This window comes from Macaca fascicularis, chromosome 7 (genome assembly GCF_037993035.2).
Source record: "Macaca fascicularis isolate 582-1 chromosome 7, T2T-MFA8v1.1".
Taxonomy (NCBI): domain Eukaryota; kingdom Metazoa; phylum Chordata; class Mammalia; order Primates; family Cercopithecidae; genus Macaca; species Macaca fascicularis.
Window position 1 is genome coordinate 103,422,539 of NC_088381.1, and position 22,197 is coordinate 103,444,735.

Consider the following 22,197-nt stretch of genomic DNA (forward strand, 5'->3'; position numbering starts at 1 on the left):
TGGTAACAGCTCCTCCTTGTACCTCTGGTAGAATTCGGCTGTGAATCCATCTGGTCCTGGACTTTTTTTCGTTGGTAGGCTATTAATTGTTGCCTCAATTTCAGAGCCTGCTATTGGTCTATTCAGGGATTCAACTTCTTCCTGGTTTAGTCTTGGAAGAGTGTAAGTGTCCAGGAAATTATCCATTTCTTCTAGATTTTCTAGTTTATTTGCGTAGAGGTGTTTATAGTATTCTCTGATGGTTGTTTGTATTTCTGTGGGGTTGGTGGTGATATCCCCTTTATCATTTTTTATTGCGTCTATTTGATTCTTCTCTCTTTTCTTCTTTATTAGTCTTGCTAGTGGTCTGTCAATTTTGTTGATCTTTTCAAAAAACCAACTCCTGGATTCACTGATTTTTTGGAGGGATTTTTGTGTCTCTATCTCCTTCAGTTCTGCTCTGATCTTACTTATTTCTTGCCTTCTGCTAGCTTTTGAATGTGTTTGCTCTTGCTTCTCTAGTTCTTTTAATTGTGATGTTAGAGTGTCAATTTTAGATCTTTCCTGCTTTCTCTTGTGGGCATTTAGTGCTATAAATTTCCCTCTACACACTGCTTTAAATGTGTCCCAGAGATTCTGGTATGTTGTATCTTTGTTCTCATTGGTTTCAAAGAATGTCTTTATTTCTGCCTTCATTTCCTTATGTACCCAGTAGTCATTCAGGAGCAGGTTGTTCAGTTTCCATGTAGTTGAGCGGTTTTGATTGAGTTTCTTAGTCCTGAGTTCTAGTTTGATTGCACTGTGGTCTGAGAGACAGTTTGTTATAATTTCTGTTCTTGTACATTTGCTGAGGAGTGCTTTACTTCCAATTATGCGGTCAATTTTGGAATAAGTGCAATGTGGTGCTGAGAAGAATGTATATTCTGTTGATTTGGGGTGGAGAGCTCTATAGATGTCTATTAGGTCTGCTTGCTGCAGAGATGAGTTCAATTCCTGGATATCCTTGTTAACTTTCTGTCTCGTTGATCTGTCTAATGTTGACAGTGGAGTGTTGAAGTCTCCCATTATTATTGTATGGGAGTCTAAGTCTCTTTGTAAGTCTCTAAGGACTTGCTTTATGAATCTGGGTGCTCCTGTATTGGGTGCATATATATTTAGGATAGTTAGCTCTTCCTGTTGAATTGATCCTTTTACCATTATGTAATGGCCTTCTTTGTCTCTTTTGATCTTTGATGGTTTAAAGTCTGTTTTATCAGAGACTAGTATTGCAACCCCTGCTTTTTTTTGTTCTCCATTTGCTTGGTAAATCTTCCTCCATCCCTTTATTTTGAGCCTATGTGTGTCTCTGTGTGTGAGATGGGTCTCCTGAATACAGCAGACTGATGGGTCTTGACTCTTTATCCAGTTTGCCAGTCTGTGTCTTTTAATTGGAGCATTTAGTCCATTTACATTTAAGGTTAATATTGTTATGTGTGAACTTGATCCTGCCATTATGATATTAACTGGTTATTTTGCTCGTTAGTTGATGCAGTTTCTTCCTAGCCTCGATGGTCTTTACATTTTGGCATGTTTTTGCAATGGCTGGTACCGGTTGTTCCTTTCCATGTTTAGTGCTTCCTTCAGGGTCTCTTGTAAGGCAGGCCTAGTGGTAACAAAATCTCTAAGCATTTGCTTATCTGTAAAGGATTTTATTTCTCCTTCACTTATGAAACTTAGTTTGGCTGGATATGAAATTCTGGGTTGAAAATTCTTTTCTTTAAGAATGTTGAATATTGGCCCCCACTCTCTTCTGGCTTGGAGAGTTTCTGCCGAGAGATCTGCTGTTAGTCTGATGGGCTTCCCTTTGTGGGTAACCCGACCTTTCTCTCTGGTTGCCCTTAAGATTTTTTTCTTCATTTCAACTTTGGTGAATCTGGCAATTATGTGTCTTGGAGTTGCTCTTCTCGAGGAGTATCTTTGTGGCGTTCTCTGTTATTTCCTGGATTTGAATGTTGGCCTGCCCTACTAGGTTGGGGAAGTTCTCCTGGATGATATCCTGAAGAGTGTTTTCCAACTTGGTTCCATTTTCCCCCTCACTTTCAGGCACCCCAATCAGACGTAGATTTGGTCTTTTTACATAATCCCATACTTCTTGCAGGCTTTGTTCATTTCTTTTTCTTATTTTTTCTTTTGGTTTCTCCTCTCGCTTCATTTCGTTCATTTGATCCTCAATTGCTGATACTCTTTCTTCCAGTTGATCGAGTTGGTTACTGAAGCTTGTGCATTTGTCACGTATTTCTCGTGTCATGGTTTTCATCTCTTTCATTTCATTTATGACCTTCTCTGCATTATTTACTCTAGCCATCAATTCTTCCACTTTTTTTTCAAGATTTTTAGTTTCTTTGCGCTGGGTATGTAATTCCTCCTTTAGCTCTGAGAAGTCTGATGGACTGAAGCCTTCTTCTCTCATCTCGTCAAAGTCATTCTCTGTCCAGCTTTGATCCGTTGCTGGCGATGAGCTGTGCTCCTTTGCCGGGGGAGATGCACTCTTATTTTTTGAATTTCCAGCTTTTCTGCCCTGCTTTTTCCCCATCTTTGTGGTTTTATCTGTCTGTGGTCTTTGATGATGATGGTGACGTACTGATGGGGTTTTGGTGTAGGTGTCCTTCCTGTTTGATAGTTTTCCTTCTAACAGTCAGGACCCTCAGCTGTAGGTCTGTTGGAGATTGCTTGAGGTCCACTCCAGACCCTGTTTGCCTGGGTGTCAGCAGCAGAGGCTGCAGAAGATAGAGTATTGCTGAACAGCAAGTGTACCTGTCTGATTCTTGCTTTGGAGGCTTCCTCTCAGGGGTGTACTCCACCCTGTGAGGTGTGGGGTGTCAGACTGCCCCTTGTGGGGGATGTCTCCCAGTTAGGCTACTCAGGGGTCAGGGACCCACTTGAGCAGGCAGTCTGTCCCTTCTCAGATCTCAACCTCCGTGTTGGGAGATCCACTGCTCTCTTCAAAGCTGTCAGACAGTCGTTTGCGTCTGCAGAGGTTTCTGCTGCTTTTGTTGTTGTTTAGCTGTGCCCTGTCCCCAGAGGTGGAGTCTACAGAGACAGGCAGGTTTCCTTGAGCTGCTGTGAGCTCCACCCAGTTCGAGCTTCCCAGCGGCTTTGTTTACCTACTTAAGCCTCAGCAATGGTGGGCACTCCTCCCCCAGCCTCGCTGCTGCCTTGCGGTTAGATCGCAGACTGCTGTGCTAGCAATGAGGGTGGCTCTGTGGGCGTGGGACCCTCCCGGCCAGGTGTGGGATATAATCTCCTGGTGTACCTGTTTGCTTAAGGCGCAGTATTGGGGTGGGAGTTACCCGATTTTCCAGGTATTGTGTGTCTCAGTTCCCCTGGCTAGGAAAAGGGATTCCCTTTCCCCTTGCACTTCCCAGGTGAGGCGATGCCTCGCCCTGCTTCAGCTCTCGCTGGTCGGGCTGCAGCAGCTGACCAGCACCGATTGTCCGGCACTCCCTAGTGAGATGAACCCAGTACCTCAGTTGAAAATGCAGAAATCACCGGTCTTCTGTGTAGCTCGCGCCGGAGTTGGAGACTGGAGCTGTTCCTATTTGGCCATCTTGCTCCGCCACAATACCGATTGTAGTTATCTTAATGGGTGTGAAGTGATACCTACTATGGTTTTGATTTGCATTTCTCCGATAGCAAAGGATGTTGAGCATCTTTTCATGTGTTTATTGGTCATTTATATATCTTTTGTGGAGAAATGTCTATTTAGGTCCTTTGAGCATTTTTTAGTTCAGTATCTTCTAATCATTGATTTGTATAACTTGTTTGTACACTCTAGATACTAGTCTCTTATCAGACTTCACCTTGAAGCACAAAAATTTTAATTTTAATAAAGTACAATTATCTGGTTCTGTCTTTGTTGCTCATGCTTTGTGTCTTATCTAAAAATCCTTTGCAAAATCCAAGATCACGAGGATTTACTCCTATATTTTCTTCTAAAGTTTTAAAATTCTAGGTCTTACATTTAGGTCCGTGATCCATTTGGAGTTAATCTTTGTACATGGTATGGGGTAAGAGTCTGGCTTCATTCTTTGCATATGGCTCATAGTCTCAGCGCCATTTGTTGAAAAGACTATTCTTTCTCCATTGGATGGTTGTGGCACCCTTGTCAAAAACGGCTGACCACAAATATGGGGTTTATTTCTGGACTCTCAATTCTATTCCATTGATCTATATGTCTATCCTTGTACCAGCAGTACTACACTATCTTCTTTTTTTTTTTTCCTAAGTTCTGCCCCAGGATCTATCCACACTACCTTGATTAGCATTGCTCTGTATTAAGTTTTGAAATCAAAAAGTGTAAATATTCCTAACTTGTTCTTTTTCATGTCTCCCTTACTTTTACTAATACTTTTATGGTATTTTACATTTTAACAGAAAATCTACTTAGGGTTTTTTTTTGTACTTTTCAAAGCATTTTCACATCTATAAGCTCAATTGAACTTCACATCACCTCTGTTGGGTAAAAAAGTATATTACCTTTGACAAATAAGTAAAGAGGCATACAGAGCTTAAATAACTCACTTAAGGTAAAACAGCAGGTTAATATGATCCATAAATCCCATTACTGGGTATTTATTCAAAGAAAAGGAAATCAGTATATCAAAGCGATACCTGCACTGCCATATTTATTGCAGCTTTACTCACAACAGCCAAGATATGGAAATAACCTAAATATCCATCAACAGATGACTGAATAAAGAAAATGTGGTATGTATCACAATGCAATACTATTCAGTCATAAAAAGGAATGGAATCCTATCATTTGTAGAAGCATGGATGGAATTGAAGGTCATTATGTTAAGACAAATAAACCAGACACAGAAAGACAAACATTACATGTTCTCACTCAGATGTGGGAGCTAAAAAAGTTGATCTCATGGAGGTAACAAATAGAATGACAGTTACCAGAGGCTGGTGAAGGTGGTGGTTGTGGTGTGGAGATGAAGATAGGCTCGCTAACGAAGACAAAACATATAGTGAGATAGAAGGAATAAGCCCTACAGTTCAATAGCACATTAGCATGACTATAGTTAACAACAAAATGTTGTTTATTTCAAAATAGTTAGAAGAGGAGATTTGAAATGTTTCCAACACAAATGATAAATGTTTGAAGTGATGGGTATCCTAAATATCCTGAACTGATCACTACACATTGTATGCACTTATCAGAATTATATGTTCCACATAAATATGTACAATTATTATGTAGCAATAAAAATTTTTAAAAGAAGTCAGTAAAAACATACTGATTTAAATACTACCAACAACCACCTTGACCTAACTGACATACCTAGTTCACTACACTCAATAACTACAGAATATACACTTTTTTTTCAAGGGAATAGGGTACCTATACTGAGATACATTATATTTCAAAATACTGAAATCTTACAGAGTATATTCTGTAATCACAATGGGATAGAATTAGGTATCAATAACGACATCTAGAAAAAACTCACATATTTTGAAATAAAACTACACATTTATAAATAAGCTATGTATCCCAAGGAAAAAATCATAAAAAAATAGGTTAGATTAGCCATAAAAATATATACAAAACACTAAAGGCTTACATATCAGACACTGTGAACGGCACTGGGAATTTAAAAAAAAAGAAAAATCACTGAGATAAAAGTGCCTGCCCTCTACAAGCTTATAGTCTAATGCAGTGCTCTTTAACAATTTTGCTCATATACTCTCTACAGCAATTTTGGGAAACTATTAAATTGAAAACTATAATAAAAATTTTCATAAAAAATTTAAATGGTTGCCAAGGATACAATTTCCAGTATACTATATAATAAATATATGTGCTTTAAATATATTTTCATCAAAATCTTGGAGCTACAGATTTGGCTGATTCAATACATGCAAAGTGTCTGGTATTAAATTGATCACAAGCCAATCAGCCACATCAGATTTACTTTCTGTTCTAGAACATGTCTGATACTTCATTTTTCAATTCAAATAAACATATTCATCCAAATCCTTATGACAAATACCTACCTTCTGAGTTATAATTCTAAGATAGACAGATTTGGTACAGGAATCTTGACATGGGTTGGTTTCTTGAATGACATAAAGTATAACACCTTTCAAAATTTCTTGTTTTGCTGGCAGGGACTTTCTCCTAAAAGTATATCCACTAGAACTGTCTATTTTGTTGGTGCTAAAACCCTCTGGGACACTGTACGATTTGGGGTGGGTGAGTAGTATGCCTTTCTTTTACAAAGTAAATGAGAGACAAGAGACTGCAGAAGGGTTTTCTGGCATTAGTTTTGGTAAACTTGAGGATCTGGAAGCTAATTTCCTCAAAACTATGTATACCCACATATTCCTGGAAAGCCTTTGTGTAGCCATAAGGTCCTAGTTTGAAAACCACCAGTCCAGTGGTCACAGCTGTAAGGAAAATCCAGATCTTATAAACCTATGAGTTTAGTACTCTTTCACAATATACTGTCTCATAAAATAGTCAACACCTTTCCTTTCAAAGTCCCAACTGCTGCTGTATGTGCAGACAAAATGGAAGGCAGAAACAATAACAAATTAGTTGTTAAGCTGTTGTATCTCCTAAAATAATACTTCTATAATAAGCTAGGAAAAAAAAAAGAAAAAAACTTATGCTTCCAAATATAAATGTTTCGTATAATTTAAAAATAATACCTCCCAACCAAGACCAGCTACAAAATCTTCATATGCTTGACTTCCTCCTGTATTGGTGAGAATGGAGTGTTTGTCTTCTTGTCCTTCAGCAACATAAAATACTGCAATCTTGTGTGTCTCTCGGCTATAAAACAAAAGATTACACCACTCGTTTAATCACCATTTTATCTACTCATTCATCCAACAATTAAGTTCTATGTACAAAGTATGTAGCAATAAAAAGATTAAAAAGGATTAGATCTTATAGTCTACAGAAGGAGATATAAATGCAACGTAAGTAAAAAATTACTATAAAATTGCCATTGGAATCAAAGACAGGCATGATCATTTTTGACTGCAGAAACAGAAACTTAAAGAAGATAAAATTGAATTAGATGAAGGTAAGAAAGATTCGACAAATGAAGAGAAAGAGCATCAGGAAGGACACATAGGTGTGAATACATAAAGCATCTCAAGAATTGTCTGTTTTGCAATGTAGCCGAATCCCATGGTTGAAGGGACTACATTTTAGAACTAGGTAGGAGTACAGAGATGAGTGAGAAAGGATCCAATCCTTCAAAGTACTTACAATGTAGAAGAAACACCCACAGTTAAGTGTTGTTTAACAACAGGGATACATTCTGAGAAATGTGTCTTTAGGCAATTCTGTTATTGTATGAACATTATAGATGTACTCACATAAACCTAGATGGTACAGACTACTACACAACCTTGGCTATCAGGTATAGCCTATTGTTGCTAAGCTACAAATCTGTACAACATGTTACTGTAGGAATACTGTAGGCAATTGTAACATATTGTTAAGTATTTGTGTATATAAATATACATAAACAGAAAGGGTGCAGCAAAAACAAGGTATTCTAATCTTATGAGACTACTGTCGTATATGTGGTCCAACGATGATGAAAGCATAGTTACGCAGTTTGTTTACAAATATAAAACTGTATGGAGTAACAGCCAAGTTCTTAGACATTTTATTTTTAGTTCTCTCTAAAATTAAAAGTGTTCATAAAAGCACATTTCTTGTTTGAAATTTAGCTTTACAATTTGGCTTTCCAAACTAACTAAGTCATGCTACATTTACTTTAGGTTGATTTAACAAAGCTTGGGTTAAAAAACTTTAAGACCATTAGTAAAGTTTTCACTACTATATCATGTAGGAATTAAAAAAAAAAAAAAACAAAAAACCCTGCAACAACAACAACAACAAGTAAATAAGAATTAAAGTTCTTTAAAAAATGGAGTCTGACAACCGAATTTTCCCACACATCTGGAGCAAGTTACCAAATCATGATAGTAGGTTCAATATCAGCAAGAAAGATGTTTCAGCTGCTTTCAATAATGGAATATTTTACTTTAGATGATGAGCACATAGGCAAACTTTCAGTGTATCAGATGTGTCATCAGGATATGCTAGTGTAAGCAGTAAAATATGATGTGGGGATGGGGAGACTTCCAAATCTGCAGAATAAGGATCTACACAGCCTCTCTCCCAAGCAAAACACAGCTTATCTGTTGAAAAAATTTAAAACATTATTTAAAGTCCCTGTATACTGTCCTAAAGTCATAGAGCAAACAGGGAAACATTCATTCAAGAAAACTCAGTAAATCTCAGTAACAACACAGAGCTTTTGATATATGAATTACAACTTGTTTCCTTGCCCCACTCCCTCAGCTCAATGTTGCAGAAGTTTTGCCCTGGGCATCCTACTCAGGCCTAGAAGACAGAGGTTCCCTCTCTCTCCAGCTTCCAATCTGGAGCTATGGCTTCCCCATGGAAGAGACAGGTTACTAGAGGCATTTCTCATCCTTCTCCAGCCCCATGTTACAGAAGATCTATTTTAGATAGGTGTGGCTGAAAGAACCAGGTCTCCTCTCCTTCCCTCCCTCTCTTAGGGCAGAAGCTCCAGGAGCAAAACGTTGAGGGTCTCAATCTTCTCCATTCTAGCTTGCTCACAGGGTAGAGATTCTGCCAGGAGAGCGAGCTAAGACCAGGGACTGCCAACTCCTTCCAGGTGCTGACTTGTAGAGTGACCCTGTCACTCCAGGAAAAGCTGATCCGTGACCCCAGGTCAGGTGTAGTGAGAGATAGGTTTTGCCCAGGGTGAAAAGTAGGTTATAAGGACAAAGAACTCTGTAGCAGTTCTGCCGGAAAGGGCTGACATTATTTGCAACAGAGCTTGGAGGAAAGCAATTAAGAGAAGCTGGCAGCCCTATGACAAGCAAAACAGCCAGAACTTTAACAGAATCAGGAAATGAGACAGCCAAGAAGGACCCTTTGGGGAATCACAGTCAATTTTGGAGGTCAAAAACCCTGTGCACATGCACTAGGCTTCACCCAATAAGGAACAATTAGAGTAAGATGTAGGATGGACAGACATGAAAGCATTCCCCAAGTCACACAAAGACTTATTAAAACAAGGTAAATCCTCACTGGCACTGAATAACCTGAACTCAGGGTCGACCCCTGGGAAGCTAAGACTTAAAAATAACATCCAGTCATTCCTTGCAGTCTGGAAGACTGTGTGCATACCCAAAGCTGTACCCTCTTTGGAGTAATCAGGAGTGAACCTTCAAGCTATTAGTCTCCTGGTGAATGTGGGACAAAAAAACAAACACACTCTCAACTGTGATAGCAGTCTCCAAGCCACACACATCCCACAGTAAATGATAAAAATCAAATGGTAAGGGGGAAAAAAAAAATCAAACTGGTAAGGAGGACTAAGCACAAATTTTGACCAATACGTATATGATAATCCAGGGAAGACCCCTCATTAGCCAGGCTAAAAGAAAAATAATTTTTAAAAAATCTGAGCAGGGAGATCAGAGGCTAATTACTGTGGGGAGACCAAGTTGCTAGAAAATAAACAAATGAACAAGCAAACAACAACCAACAATATATTTTTGGATTCAAAGACACAGATAAAGTTGAAGTCAAAGGAATGGAAACAAGTACCATAAAATAGAAACCAAAAGAGCTACAGTGGCTATACTAAAATAAGACTTTAAAACAAAAAATGTTAGAGATACAGATATTTCAAATGATACAAGGTCAATCTAACAGGAAAAGATGAAAATTACAAACATATATGCACCCAAAAACAGAGCCCCAAAATACATGATGCAAAACAAAGACAAAACTGAAGGCAGAAACAGACATTTCCTCAATAATAGTTGAAGATTTTAATATCCCACTTTCAATAATGGACAGAACAACTAGAAAATATCAACAAGGAAACAGAAGACTTGAAAAATAATATGACAACCAAACCTACCTGACATCTACAGAATACTCTATCTTACAGTAGCAAAAACACATTCTTCTCAAGCATATGTGAAACAACTTCCAGGATAGACCATAAAACAAGACTTGATAAATTTAAATGATTTGAAATCACACAAGGTATATTTTTTATCCACAATGGAATGAAAGTAGAAATCAATGAAAGAAAATTTGGGTAATTCACAAATGTGTGAAAATGTAACAATATACTCCTAAATTACCAGTGGGTCAAAGAATAAATCTCAAGGGAAATGAGAAAATACTTAGAGATGAATGAAAATAAAAAATGAAAATAAAAAGAGAGAATGAATGAAAATGTGGCCTATAAGTAAAGCAGTGCTCATTGGGAAATTTACAGATCTAAATACCTCTATTAAAAAAGATTTCATTCACTTCCTTTGAGAATGAAAGAAAAAAAAGTTTTAAAAAAGATTTCATACCACTAACCAAACCCTCCACCTTACAAAACTGGCACAGTGATTCATACCTGTAATCCTAGTACTTGCGGAGGCCAAGGTAGAAAAACTGCTTGAGCCCAGGAGTTCAAGACCACCCTAGGCAATACAGTGAGACCCCATCTCTACAAAAAGAAAAAAACCAACTGGGTGTGATGGTGCACACCAGTGGTCCCAGCTACTTGGGGAGGCTAAGATGGGAGGATCACTTGAGCCTGGGAGTTCCAGGCTGCAGTAAGCCATGACTGTGCCATTGCACTCCAGCCTGGGTGACACAGTGAAACCCTGTCTCCAAAAAAAAAAAAAAAAAAAAAAAAAGCAACTAAATTCAAAGGAAGCAGAAGAAAGAAAAGAAAATAATAAAGACTACAGTGGAAATAAATAAAACAGAAGAGAAAAACAATAGAGAAAAAAAATCAGTGAACCCAAAAGTTGGCTCTTTAAGATGATCAACAAAATTAGCCATCTTCAGCTAGACTGAGCAATAAAAAAAGACTCAAAATGACTATCAGGAAAGAAAGGACACCACTAAATATTTTACAGGAATAAAAAATATTATAAGGAAATGCTATAAGCCTTTGTATGTCAACAAATTAAATTAGATAAAATGAACAAATTCCAAGAAAGACACAATTTCTTTTTTTTTTTTTTGAGATGGAGTCTCGCTCTGTCGCCCAGGCTGGAGTGCAGTGGTGCGATCTCTGCTCACTGCAAGCTCCGCTTCCCGGGTTCATGCCATTCTCCTGCCTCAGCCTCCCGAATAGCTGGGACTACAGGCGCCTGCCACCACACAAGGCTAATTTGTTGTATTTTTAGTAGAGATGGGGTTTCACCATGTTAGCCAGGATGGTTATGATCTCCTGACCTCGTGATCCGCTGCCTCGGCCTCCCAAAGTGCTGGGATTACAGATTTGGCATCTGGCCGAAAGACACAATTTCTAAAACCAACCTTAAAAAGAAACAGAATACCCGAATAGACCTATAACAAATGAAGACTTTGAATTAATAATTTGATTAGAAAGGAAGAAATAAAAATAGATCTGACTTGCACATGAGGTGATTTTTTATATAGAAAATCCTAAGGAATCTGCTAAAAAGGCTATTAGAGCTAATAAACAAGTTCAGCAAGGCTGCAAGATATAAGATCAAATATACAAAAACTGAAGTTCTATACACTAGCAATAAACAATCCAAAAACAAAAAACAAAATTTTAAAAATCCTTTTATAATAGCACCAAAAAGAGTAATACTTGAGTATAAATTTACTGTGAAGAGCAAAACTTATATTTTGAAAATTATAAAACACTGTTGAAAGAAATTAAAGATCTACATTTAAAAACACTCATGTTCATGGGCCTAAAGACTTAATATTGTTAAGATGATAGCATCCCCCAAACTGATCTACAGATTTAATGTAATCCCTATCAAAATCCCAGCTGCCTTTGATAATCGAAATTGGCAAGTTTGGCTGAGTGTGGTCGCTCATGCCTGTAATCCCAACACTTTGTGAGGCTGAGGCAGGAGGACTGCTTGAGGCCAGGAGTTTAAGACCAGCCTGGGGCCAGGCATGGTGGCTCACACCTGTAATCCCAGCACTTAGGGAGGCCAAGGCAGGTGGATCATGAGGTCAAGAGATCGAGAGGGCGAGACCATCCTGGCCAACATGGTAAAACCTCATCTCTACTAAAAATACAAAAATTAGCTGGGTGTGGTTGTGTGTGCCTGTAGTCCCAGCTACTCGGGAGGCTGAGGCAGGAGAATCTCTTGAACCCGGGAGGTGGAGGATGCAGTGAGCCCCGAGATCGTGCCACTGCACTCCAGCCTGGCAACAGAGTGAGACTCCAACTCAAAAAAGAAAAAAAAAAAAAAGAAAAAGAAAAAAGAAAAACACCCAGCCCAGGCAACACAGTGAGACCCCATCTCTACAAAAAAAAAAAAAAAAAAAAAAAAAAAAAATTGGCCGGGCATGGTGGCACATGCCTGTAGTCCTAGCTACTGGGGAGAATGAGGTGAGGTGGGAGGATCACTTGAGCCCAGGAATTCCAGGCTGCAGTGAGCTCTGATCATGCCACTGCACTCCAGGCTGGGCAAAAGAGTGAGACTCTATCCCCACTAAAAATAAAAAGAGAAAAAAGGAAAAAAAAACCCTCTGAAATTGACAAGCTCATCCTAAAATTCACAGGAAAATGTAATAGCCCCAAAATGGCCAAAACAATCTTGAAAAAGAATGGAATTGGAGAACTCATACTTCTTGATTTCAAAACTTGCTATAAAAGTCATCAAAGCACTCATAGTACTGACACAAGATGAGACAAAAATCAGTGGAACAGAATCATGTGATCAGAAATAAACTCATATTTATAGTTAATAGCTTTTTGATAATGGTATCAAGACATTTCAATAAATAGTGTTTTCAACAAATGATACCGGGACAACTAGATAACTACATGAAAAAGAATGAAGTTGGGGCCAGGCACAATGGCTCACACCTGTAATCCCAGCACTTTGGGAGGCTGTTAGGAAGATTGCTGGAGAACAGGAGCTCAAGATCAGCCTAGGCAACAAAATGAGACCTCACCTCTACAAAAATTTAAAAATTGGCCAGGCATGGTGGCATGCGCCTGCAGTCCCAGCTACCTGGGAGGCTGACGCAGGAAGATCACTTGAGCCCAGGAGGTTGAGGCTGCAGTGAGCTGTGACTGCGCCACTGTACTCCAGCCTGGGTGACAGAATGAGACTCTCTTAAAAAAAAAAAAAAAAAAATGAAGTCAGATTCTTACACCATATAAAAAATTGAATCAAATGACTCATAAATAAAAAATGTAAGGGCTAAAACTATAAAACTCATTAAAAAAAAAAAACACCCAAAGGATCTAATATTAGGCAAGGTCTTCTTTTTTTTTTTTTGAGACGGAGTCTTGCTCTGTCGCCCAGGCTGGAGTGTAGTGGTGCAATCTTGGCTCACTGCAAGCTCTGCCTCCCAGGTTCACGCCATTCTCCTGCCTCAGCCTCCTAAGTGGCTGGGACTACAGGCACCCACCACCACGCCTAGCTATTTTTTTGTATTTTTAGTAGAGACGGGGTTTCACCATGTTAGCCAGGATGGTCTCGATCTCCTGACCTCGTGATCCGCCCGCCTTGGCCTCCTAAAGTGCTGGGATTATAGGCATGAGCCACCACGCCCGGCCTAGGCAAAGTCTTAAATACAACACAAAAAGCACAAGTGACAAAAGAAAAATAGGCAAACTGAACTTTATCAAAATTAAATTTTTGTGCTATGAATGATACCATCATGAAAGTGAAATGACAATTTACAGAATGAGAAAAAAACTGCAAATCATATATCTGATAAAGAACTTGTATCTAGAACACACATACAAAGGACTTTAAAGTCAGTAGTAAAAGCCCAACTCTATTTTATTTTTTATTTTATTCACTTTTTTTTTTTTTTTTTTAAGATGGAGTCTCCCTCTGTCATCTAGGCTGGAGTGCAATGGCACAATGTCAGCTCACTGCAGCCTCTGCCTCTTGGGTTCAAGTGATTCTTGTGTCTCAGCCTCCTGCGTAACAGGGATTACAGGTGTGCACCACCATACTTGGCTAATTTTTGCATTTTTAGTAGAGTCGGGGTTTCACTATGTTGGCCAGGCTGGTCTTGAACTCCTGACCTCATGTTATCCGCCCGCCTTGGCCTTCCAAAGTGCTGGGATTACAGGTGTGAGCCTCCATGCCCGGTCACATAACCCAATTTTAAAAATAGGCAAAGACGTTTGTATTATTTTCCTAGGGTTTCTGTAACAAATTATGCAAACTAGGTTGCTCTCAACAAAAAATATTTATTCTCTCACAGTGCTGCATGCTAAAAGTCAGAAATCAAGGCACAGGGCCATGCTCCTTCTAAAGGTTGTAGGGGAGCATCCTTCCTTGCCTCTTCTAATATTCCAGTTGTTGCTGACAATTCTTCAGTATTACTTGGCTTGTGGCTCTATGACTACAATTTCTGCCTCCATCTTTACAAAGGCATCTTTCCTTTGCATGCAGAAGTGTTTCTTCACATGGCTTTCTTATAAGGACACAAGGAATCAGATTTAGGGCCAAATCTAGTACAGTGTGACCTCATCATAACTGAAAACTCTACTTCCAAATTGAACTCTTGAGTTTCAGGGTGGACATGAGATTCTGAGAGAATACTATTCAACCCAGTATACATTTAAATAGACATTTTTTCAAACAACATATACATAGCCAATTATCATAGCAATGAAAAATACTCATGATAAGTCATTAGGGAAATGCAAATCAAAATCATGAGATATTTTAGGCTGATCAAAGCTGTACAGGAAAAAACAATACTAAAAAAGTCCCACAAACTCACAAGATACCACTTCATATCCACTAAGATGAGTATAATAAAAAAGAATGACAATAACAAGTATAGGCTAGGGCATGGAGAGTATGTAACACTCATATATCACTGGTGGGAATGTAAAATGGTACAGCTGGTGTGTAAAACAGTTTGCAGTTCCTCCAATGGTGAAACAGAGTTATCATATCATCCAGCAATTCTACTCCTAGGTATATATTCAAAACATGTCCACACAAAAAACTGAACATGAATGTTCACAGCAGCATTATTCATATTAGCCCAAAAGTGAAACCAACTGAAACGTCCATCAACTGATGAATGGATAAACAGATATTTATCAATATAATGAAATGGTTTCTGGTAATAAAAAGAAATAAAGTAGAAACATGCTGCATCATGAATGAACTTTGAAATCATCATGCTAAGCAAGAAAAGCTGCCACAAAAACCCATATATTATTTGATTCCATTTATATGAAGTGTCCAGAATAGGCAAATTTATAGAGACAGAAAGTAGATATGTGTTATCTAGGGATAGGAGGAAAGAAAGGCTGGTGGGTAATGGATACCAGGTTTCTTTTCAGAGGAAGTAAAATAACCTAAAAATTAGATTGGGGTGATAGTTGTACAACCCTGTGAATAAACTAAAAATATGTACATTTTAAATGAATTAATTGTATTGTAAATTATGTCTCAGTCAAACTATTAAAATTTTAATTTGAAAGCATCATCTATTATGTGTAAATTCTAATTGTGAAAGAAAAAAACTTCTCAGTGTTTTTGCTTTTTCAGGAAAAGGGCTATCAATTAGAGCTTATAAACAATAATTTATAAAATTGGGAAGAGCTGGATAGAAATCTTCATCTAATACTATACAAATTTAAAAGTTGAGAGAAGTATATGTGCCATATAGGAAAAAAACAGAAAATGAATCTTTAAAATGCAATAAAAGAGAAGCAGAGTTCAGCTGCCCTTTATGTCAATTAATCTTTCACTATTCCTTCTTATTTTTCTACTTATTAACTATGGCTGCTAAAATGTTTGTTGTATTGTCATTAGATTAATATGCGCCACAATAGTGAATAATGAGGCAAATGTATTAGAAAAAATAATTAAAATTAGTGAACTTGCAACTACAAATGTTCTATAAGAATATGTATAGTACTGGCAAAATATTATTAGCTCACTACTGGAAACTCAAAGTGACATCTGTCAAGTTTTAAGCATTTCTAAATCCCTGTATATACTTTGCAATAAAATAATAATACGTATCATTTTGTGATTTGAAATTTAAAACTCTGGTGGTTCAACCACAAGGAATAGGAAACAATTAGTCTAGGCAAAGAAAATAATCTATAAATGGTTTAGTGAGGTAAGTCTGCTAACAAAGTAATCTTTCATTTTCTTCCTCCCTAGTCCTCCCTAGACAAGTAATCAGGTTTGTTTGCGGGTTTCCTGGTTTAAGAAAGCTTAAAAGCTGTCTTACCGTCATATAATTAGAATGAATTTTTACTTGAGCTCATTGTATTAAAAAAATATGTAGTTTTCTTTAAAATTATTTTTAAAAAGCAAACAAATAAATGTCACGCATTCATTTAATTTAGTGTATAAAAAAATTCATGCTGCCTCCAGGCAATGTCTCCCCTTCAAGGTATGTATGAGAATGGAGGTTTGTATAAGAATTGAGGTATGTATTCATACCACAATTCATCCAAGGTATGTATGAGAACGGAGGCAGTTTAGCAGGAGCCAAGAAATAAAAAAGGTAATTTAAAGAAACTGAATAGCCAAGATGGCTGGTATGGATTGAGCTCTAGACTGAAGGGTCTGGTCAGGCATTATTAGGGAATCACTAAAGAGTGTTCTTATGAACATCAAATTTTTATGTTAGAAAGATTATGTCAGTGGTCCAGATTGTCTAGATGGGGAAGAGTCAGGAGATGAGATCCCACAGAGTACTTAGACAGTTGTTAAAACTGTTTTGGAAAGAAGGGATAAGGACATGAATCAATGAGTTGGGAGCCGTAAAGGTAAGAAGAGACATAATTGAGAGATAAGAAGAAGAATGGACATCATGATTATGAAAACCTAAAGGCAAGGGAAAGGAAATGGTCAAATTTGGGTAACTCTCAAAGGGTACTTCTAAACATAAATATGACAATCAGGAGGAAGATCTCATTTTGAAAAGAAATGTGACCTAGAATGATAGTAGAGAGGCAGGTAAAAGAAAAATGAGGGAGATACCTATGTTTTGAAGGTAAGAAACAGAAAATGAACCAGTGAAGACCTGAAATAATCAGAGAATTAGGAGTTGAACTGAGTAATTTTAGTGTCATAGAAGTTGGGGGAGAGGACTTTAAAATGATCGAGAGAATTTTAAAGACAGAATAGATAACAGTATTAGATATTTAGGGGATTTAATATACAATAGATTTTCAGAGCAGTGAAACTATCCTGTGTGATACTCTAATGGTAGATACATGTCAGTACACATTTATCAAAACCAATACAAAGAATGAACCCTAATGTAAACTTTGGACTTCAGACGCTAATGTAAGATGTAAATAATAGGGGAAACTGTACAGGGGGAATGGAGAATATATGAAAACTCTGTACTTTCCTATCAGTTCTTTTGTAAATCTAAACACCACACACACCTATGAAGTTAAATTTAAGTTTAATTAGGTAAATGAACGAGGCTGGTGAGGACTAAAAGAACTTTAGACTTGATGGTCAGGATACTAACCTTCAGAAAGACAGTTTCAATATAGCAGTAGAGGTAGGAGCTATATTGTTCTGAGGTAAGCAAGACAGAAAAAGCGATATGATTCCTGTTCCCAAGGACTTGACCATCTAGTACCAAGATAAACTGTTATGGAGAACAATCAGAATTGAGAACCCACAGACTACTTAGAGAGTTCTTATAATCGTCTTGGAAAGAATAAGAATAGCTAAACAATAATGATAATAATAACTATGCAATATGATAAATGCTATGACAGGGACATGTTGCAGGGTTCTGTGAAAGCATATGGAAGGAGATTCAAACATAGTCTGGGAAGGAAGGTGAAGCATAGGAGTAGATTAATGTAAAGCTTTCCATGTAAAGTGATGTTTAAGCTGAGACTTCAAGAATGGACAAGAGGGGGACTGGGAGTGGTGGCTCACACCTATAATCCCAGCACTTTGGGAGGCTGAGGTGGGCAGATCACCTAAGGCCAGGAGTTACAGACCAGTCTGGCCAACATGGTGAAACCCCGTCTCTATTAAAAATACAAAACTTAGGTCGGGCACAGTGGCTTATGCCTGTAATCCCAGCACTTTGGGAGGCCAAGGCAGACAGATCACTTGAGGTCAGGAGTTCGAGACCAGCCTGGCCAATATGGTGAAACCCCATCTCTACTAAAAATACAAAAATTAGCCAGGCATGGTGGCGCATGCCTGTAATCCCAGCTACTCGGGAGGCTGAGGCAAGAGAATTACCTAAACCCTGAAGGCAGAGGCTGCAGTGACCTGATATGTCATTGCGCTCCAGCCTCAGTGACAATAGCAAAACTCTGTCCTGTGGGGCGGGGGGCGGAGAGGGGTGTGGAATTTACAGCCTAAGATTATTTCATTGTTAAAGAATAAAACAAAGATACATAGAAGTCAATTCCAGATATAAGAAAAGGAAATAAACTTTATAAAAAAGAAAAAAACAAAACAGAAAATAATGAGTTAGAAACAGAACATAACAGAATGTAACAAATTAGGATCTGTTTCTTTGAAAAGACTAAGCAGATTGTCTGCATCAACAAAATTTAAAAAAAACACAAAAAACAAAAATGAAAAAGGAAATCTAATAAAAATTATAACACCATGTATGAATCTCTACTAGTATCTATTTAGAAGTCTCAATGAAATGGATTTTTAGAAAATAGAAAACAAACAAAAAAAGTAAAATTTCCCCAAGAACTAAAAGAAAACCTGAGAAGAGTAATAAGATGAAACAAACTGAAAGAAAAATTAGAAATTTTATGATTTCTTCCAAAATTTTAAGCAACAGGTAATATTCATGTTATGAAGCTGGGTATAACCTCAATTCTAAAACCATAACAGGAATAGGACAAAAAATAACTACATAATCTGCTAATAGTAGACTATACCTGAACTCAAAATGAAATTCTGGCAAATCTACCACAATGGGAAGCCAAAAGATCAGGCAGGGTTTACCTCAAAAATGCAAATATCATTTGATATTAGCAGTCTAGTGATATTAAAATGCAATATACACCAATTAGTTAAAAAACCAAAACTATATGAAAATTTGAATAGATGCTGAAAATAATTTTGATATAATTTAACATCGTTTCCATATAAGAACTCCTAGAAAACAGGGTACTTTCTCAGCATAATAAAAATTATCTTTTTAAAACTAATAACTAGTATCTTCCTTAAGGATGAAATAGAAGAGTTGTTTTCATTAAAATCAGCAAAGACAAGGATGTCCACTGTTACTATACTATTAAACACTATCCTGCAAGTTCTGGTCAGTGCAATAAGACATGATATAAGCAAAAACAAGCATAACTACTAGAAAAGAGATTATCTGTAGATAATGATTACATATTTAGACAAATCCTGAGACAGACAATAGAATGTTTAAAATCAATAAGAGAATTCACTTCAGTGTTTGTAAACTAAATATTAAAAATAGAAAAACCTAGAAAATGTAATGGGGGAAAAATCCTATTCAGAATATCAACAAAACAATAAAACACCTAGAAATATACAAACAAGCAATATCTGGGTCTCAGAATAAATGAAAATATACTATAATTATGAATGGGAAGACTGATGATTATAATGGTGCTCTGCTTTTTCTACATGAGAGTTTAATTGAAAATCCAATAAAATACCAATGGGATTTTTTTTCCTGAAAAACAGCAGCATAATTTTAAATGTATCTGGAAGTATAAGTAGGTGAGAATATCAAAGAAAAGAGGAATAATGTGTGTGATGGGGTGAAGAAGAAGACTTGGTCTATCAGATATTAAAATATATTATAAAGCTATATTAAACAGTGTAATAGTTACACAAAAATGATAGACAAATCTAACCAGAAGACTAAGTGTTAGAAGGAGCAAGATTACATGAAAAAAAGATAAATAAATAAAAGAGTACAACTAGAACGTAACAAAAAGAATGAATACCCCATTTTCCATGATGTGATTATTAGACATTGCATGTCTGTATGAAAACATCTTATGTACTCCATTAAATATTTACACCTACAGGGAAATTTATAGCAATAAGTGCCCACAAGAGAAAGCAGGAAAGATCTAAAATTGATACCCTAACATCACAATTAAAAAACTAGAGAAGCAAGAGCAAACAAATTCAAAAGCAAGCAGAAGGCAAGAAATAACTAAGATCAGAGCAGAACTTAAAGAGATAGAGACAGAAAAAATCCTTCAAAACAATCAATGAATCCAGGAGCTGGTTTTTTGAAAAGATCAACAAAATTGATAGACTGCTAACAAAACTGATAAGAATCAATAGACACAATAAAAAATGGTAAAGTGGATATCACCACCAATCCCACAGAAGTACAAACTACCATCAGAGAATACTATAAACACCTCTATGCAAATAAACTAGAAAATCTACAAGAAATGGTAAATCCCTGGATACATACACCCTCCCAGGACTAAGCCAAGAAGAAGCTGAATCTCTGAATAGACCAAATACAGGCTCTGAAATTGAGGCAATAATTAATAGCCTACCAAGCAAAAAAAGTCCAGGACCAGACGGATTCACAGCCAAATTCTACCAGAGGTACAAAGAGGAGCTGGTACCATTCCTTCTGAAACTATTCCAATCAACAGAAAAAGAGGGAATCCTCCGTAACTCATTTTATGAGGCCAGCATCATCCTGATACCAAAGCCTGGCAGAGACACAACAAAAAAAGAGAATTTTAGACCAATAGCCCTGATGAACATCAATGCGAAAATCCTCAATAAAATACTAGCAAACCGAATCCAGCAGCAAATCAAAAAACTTATCCACCACGATCAAGACGGCTTCATCTCTGGGATGCAAGGCTGGTTCAATATACACAAAACAATAAACGTAATCCAGCATATAAACAGAACCAATGACAAAAACCACCTGATTATCTCAATAGATGCAGAAAAGGCCTTCGACAAAATTCAATAGCCCTTCATGCTAAAAACTCTCAGTCAACTAGGTACTGATGGAACGTATCTCAAAATAACAAGAGCTATTTATGACAAACCCACAGCCAATACCATACTGAGTGGGCAAAAACTGGAAGCATTTCCATTGAAAACTGGTACAAGACAGGGATGCCCTCTCTCACCACTCCTATTCAACATAGTGTTGGAAGTTCTGGCCAGGGCAGTCAGGCAAGAGAAAGAAATAAAAGGTATTCAATTAGGAAAAGAGGAAGTCATATTGTTCCTGTTTGCAAATGACATGATTGTATATTCAGAAAACCCCATCGTCTCAGCCCAAAATCTCCTTAAGCTGACAAGCAACTCCAGCAAAGTCTCAGGATACAACATCAATGTGCAAAAATCACGAGCATTCCTATACATCATTAACAGACAAACAAGATAGTTAAATCATGAGTGAACTCCCATTCACAATTGCTACAAAGAGAATACAATACCTAGGAATTCAACTTACAATGGATGTGAAGGACCTCTTCAAGGAGAACTACAAACTACTGCTCGATGAAATAAAAGAGGACACAAACAAATGGAAGAATATTCCATGCTCATGGATAGGAAGAATCACTACCATGAAAATGGCCATACTGCCTAGAGTAATTTATAGATTCAATGCCATCCCCATCAAGCTACTAATGACTTTCTTCAGATAATTGGAAAAAACTACTTTAAAGTTCATATGGAACCAAAAAAGAGCCTGCATTGCCAAGACAATCCTAAGCAAAAAGAACAAAGCTGGAGGCATCATGCTACCTGACTTCAAACTATACTACAAGGCTACAGTAACCCAAACAGCATGGTACTGGTACCAAAACAGATATATAGACCAATAGAACAGAACAGAGGCCTCAGAAATAACACCACACATCTACAACCATCTAATCTTTGACAAACCTGACAGAAACAAGAAATGGAGAAAGGATTCCCTATTTAATAAATGGTGCTGGGAAAACTGGCTAGCCATATGTAAAAAGCTGAAACTGGATCTCTTCCTTACACCTTATACAAAAATTAATTCAAGATGGATTAAAGACTTAAATGTTAGACCTAATACCATAAAAGCCCTAGAAGAAAACCTAGGAAATACCATTCAGGATATAGGGATGGGCAAGGACTTCATGACTAAAACACCAAAAGCCATGGCAACAAAAGCCAAAATAGACAAATGGGATCTAATTA

At 37.3% G+C, this 22,197-nt stretch overlaps 1 protein-coding gene across 14 annotated transcripts in view; it reads right to left on the reverse strand.

Annotated features, from left to right (window-relative positions):
* Window positions 1-22,197, reverse strand: part of RALGAPA1 (Ral GTPase activating protein catalytic subunit alpha 1) — a 275,782-nt gene that overhangs the window by 66,496 nt on the left and 187,089 nt on the right. For all 14 annotated transcript variants that reach the window (XM_073997236.1, XM_005561086.4, XM_065548726.1 and 11 more), the window contains one exon: window positions 6,682-6,805. In XM_073997236.1, the coding sequence (XP_073853337.1) occupies window positions 6,682-6,805 (124 nt within the window). The remainder of the gene's footprint in view (window positions 1-6,681; window positions 6,806-22,197) is intronic.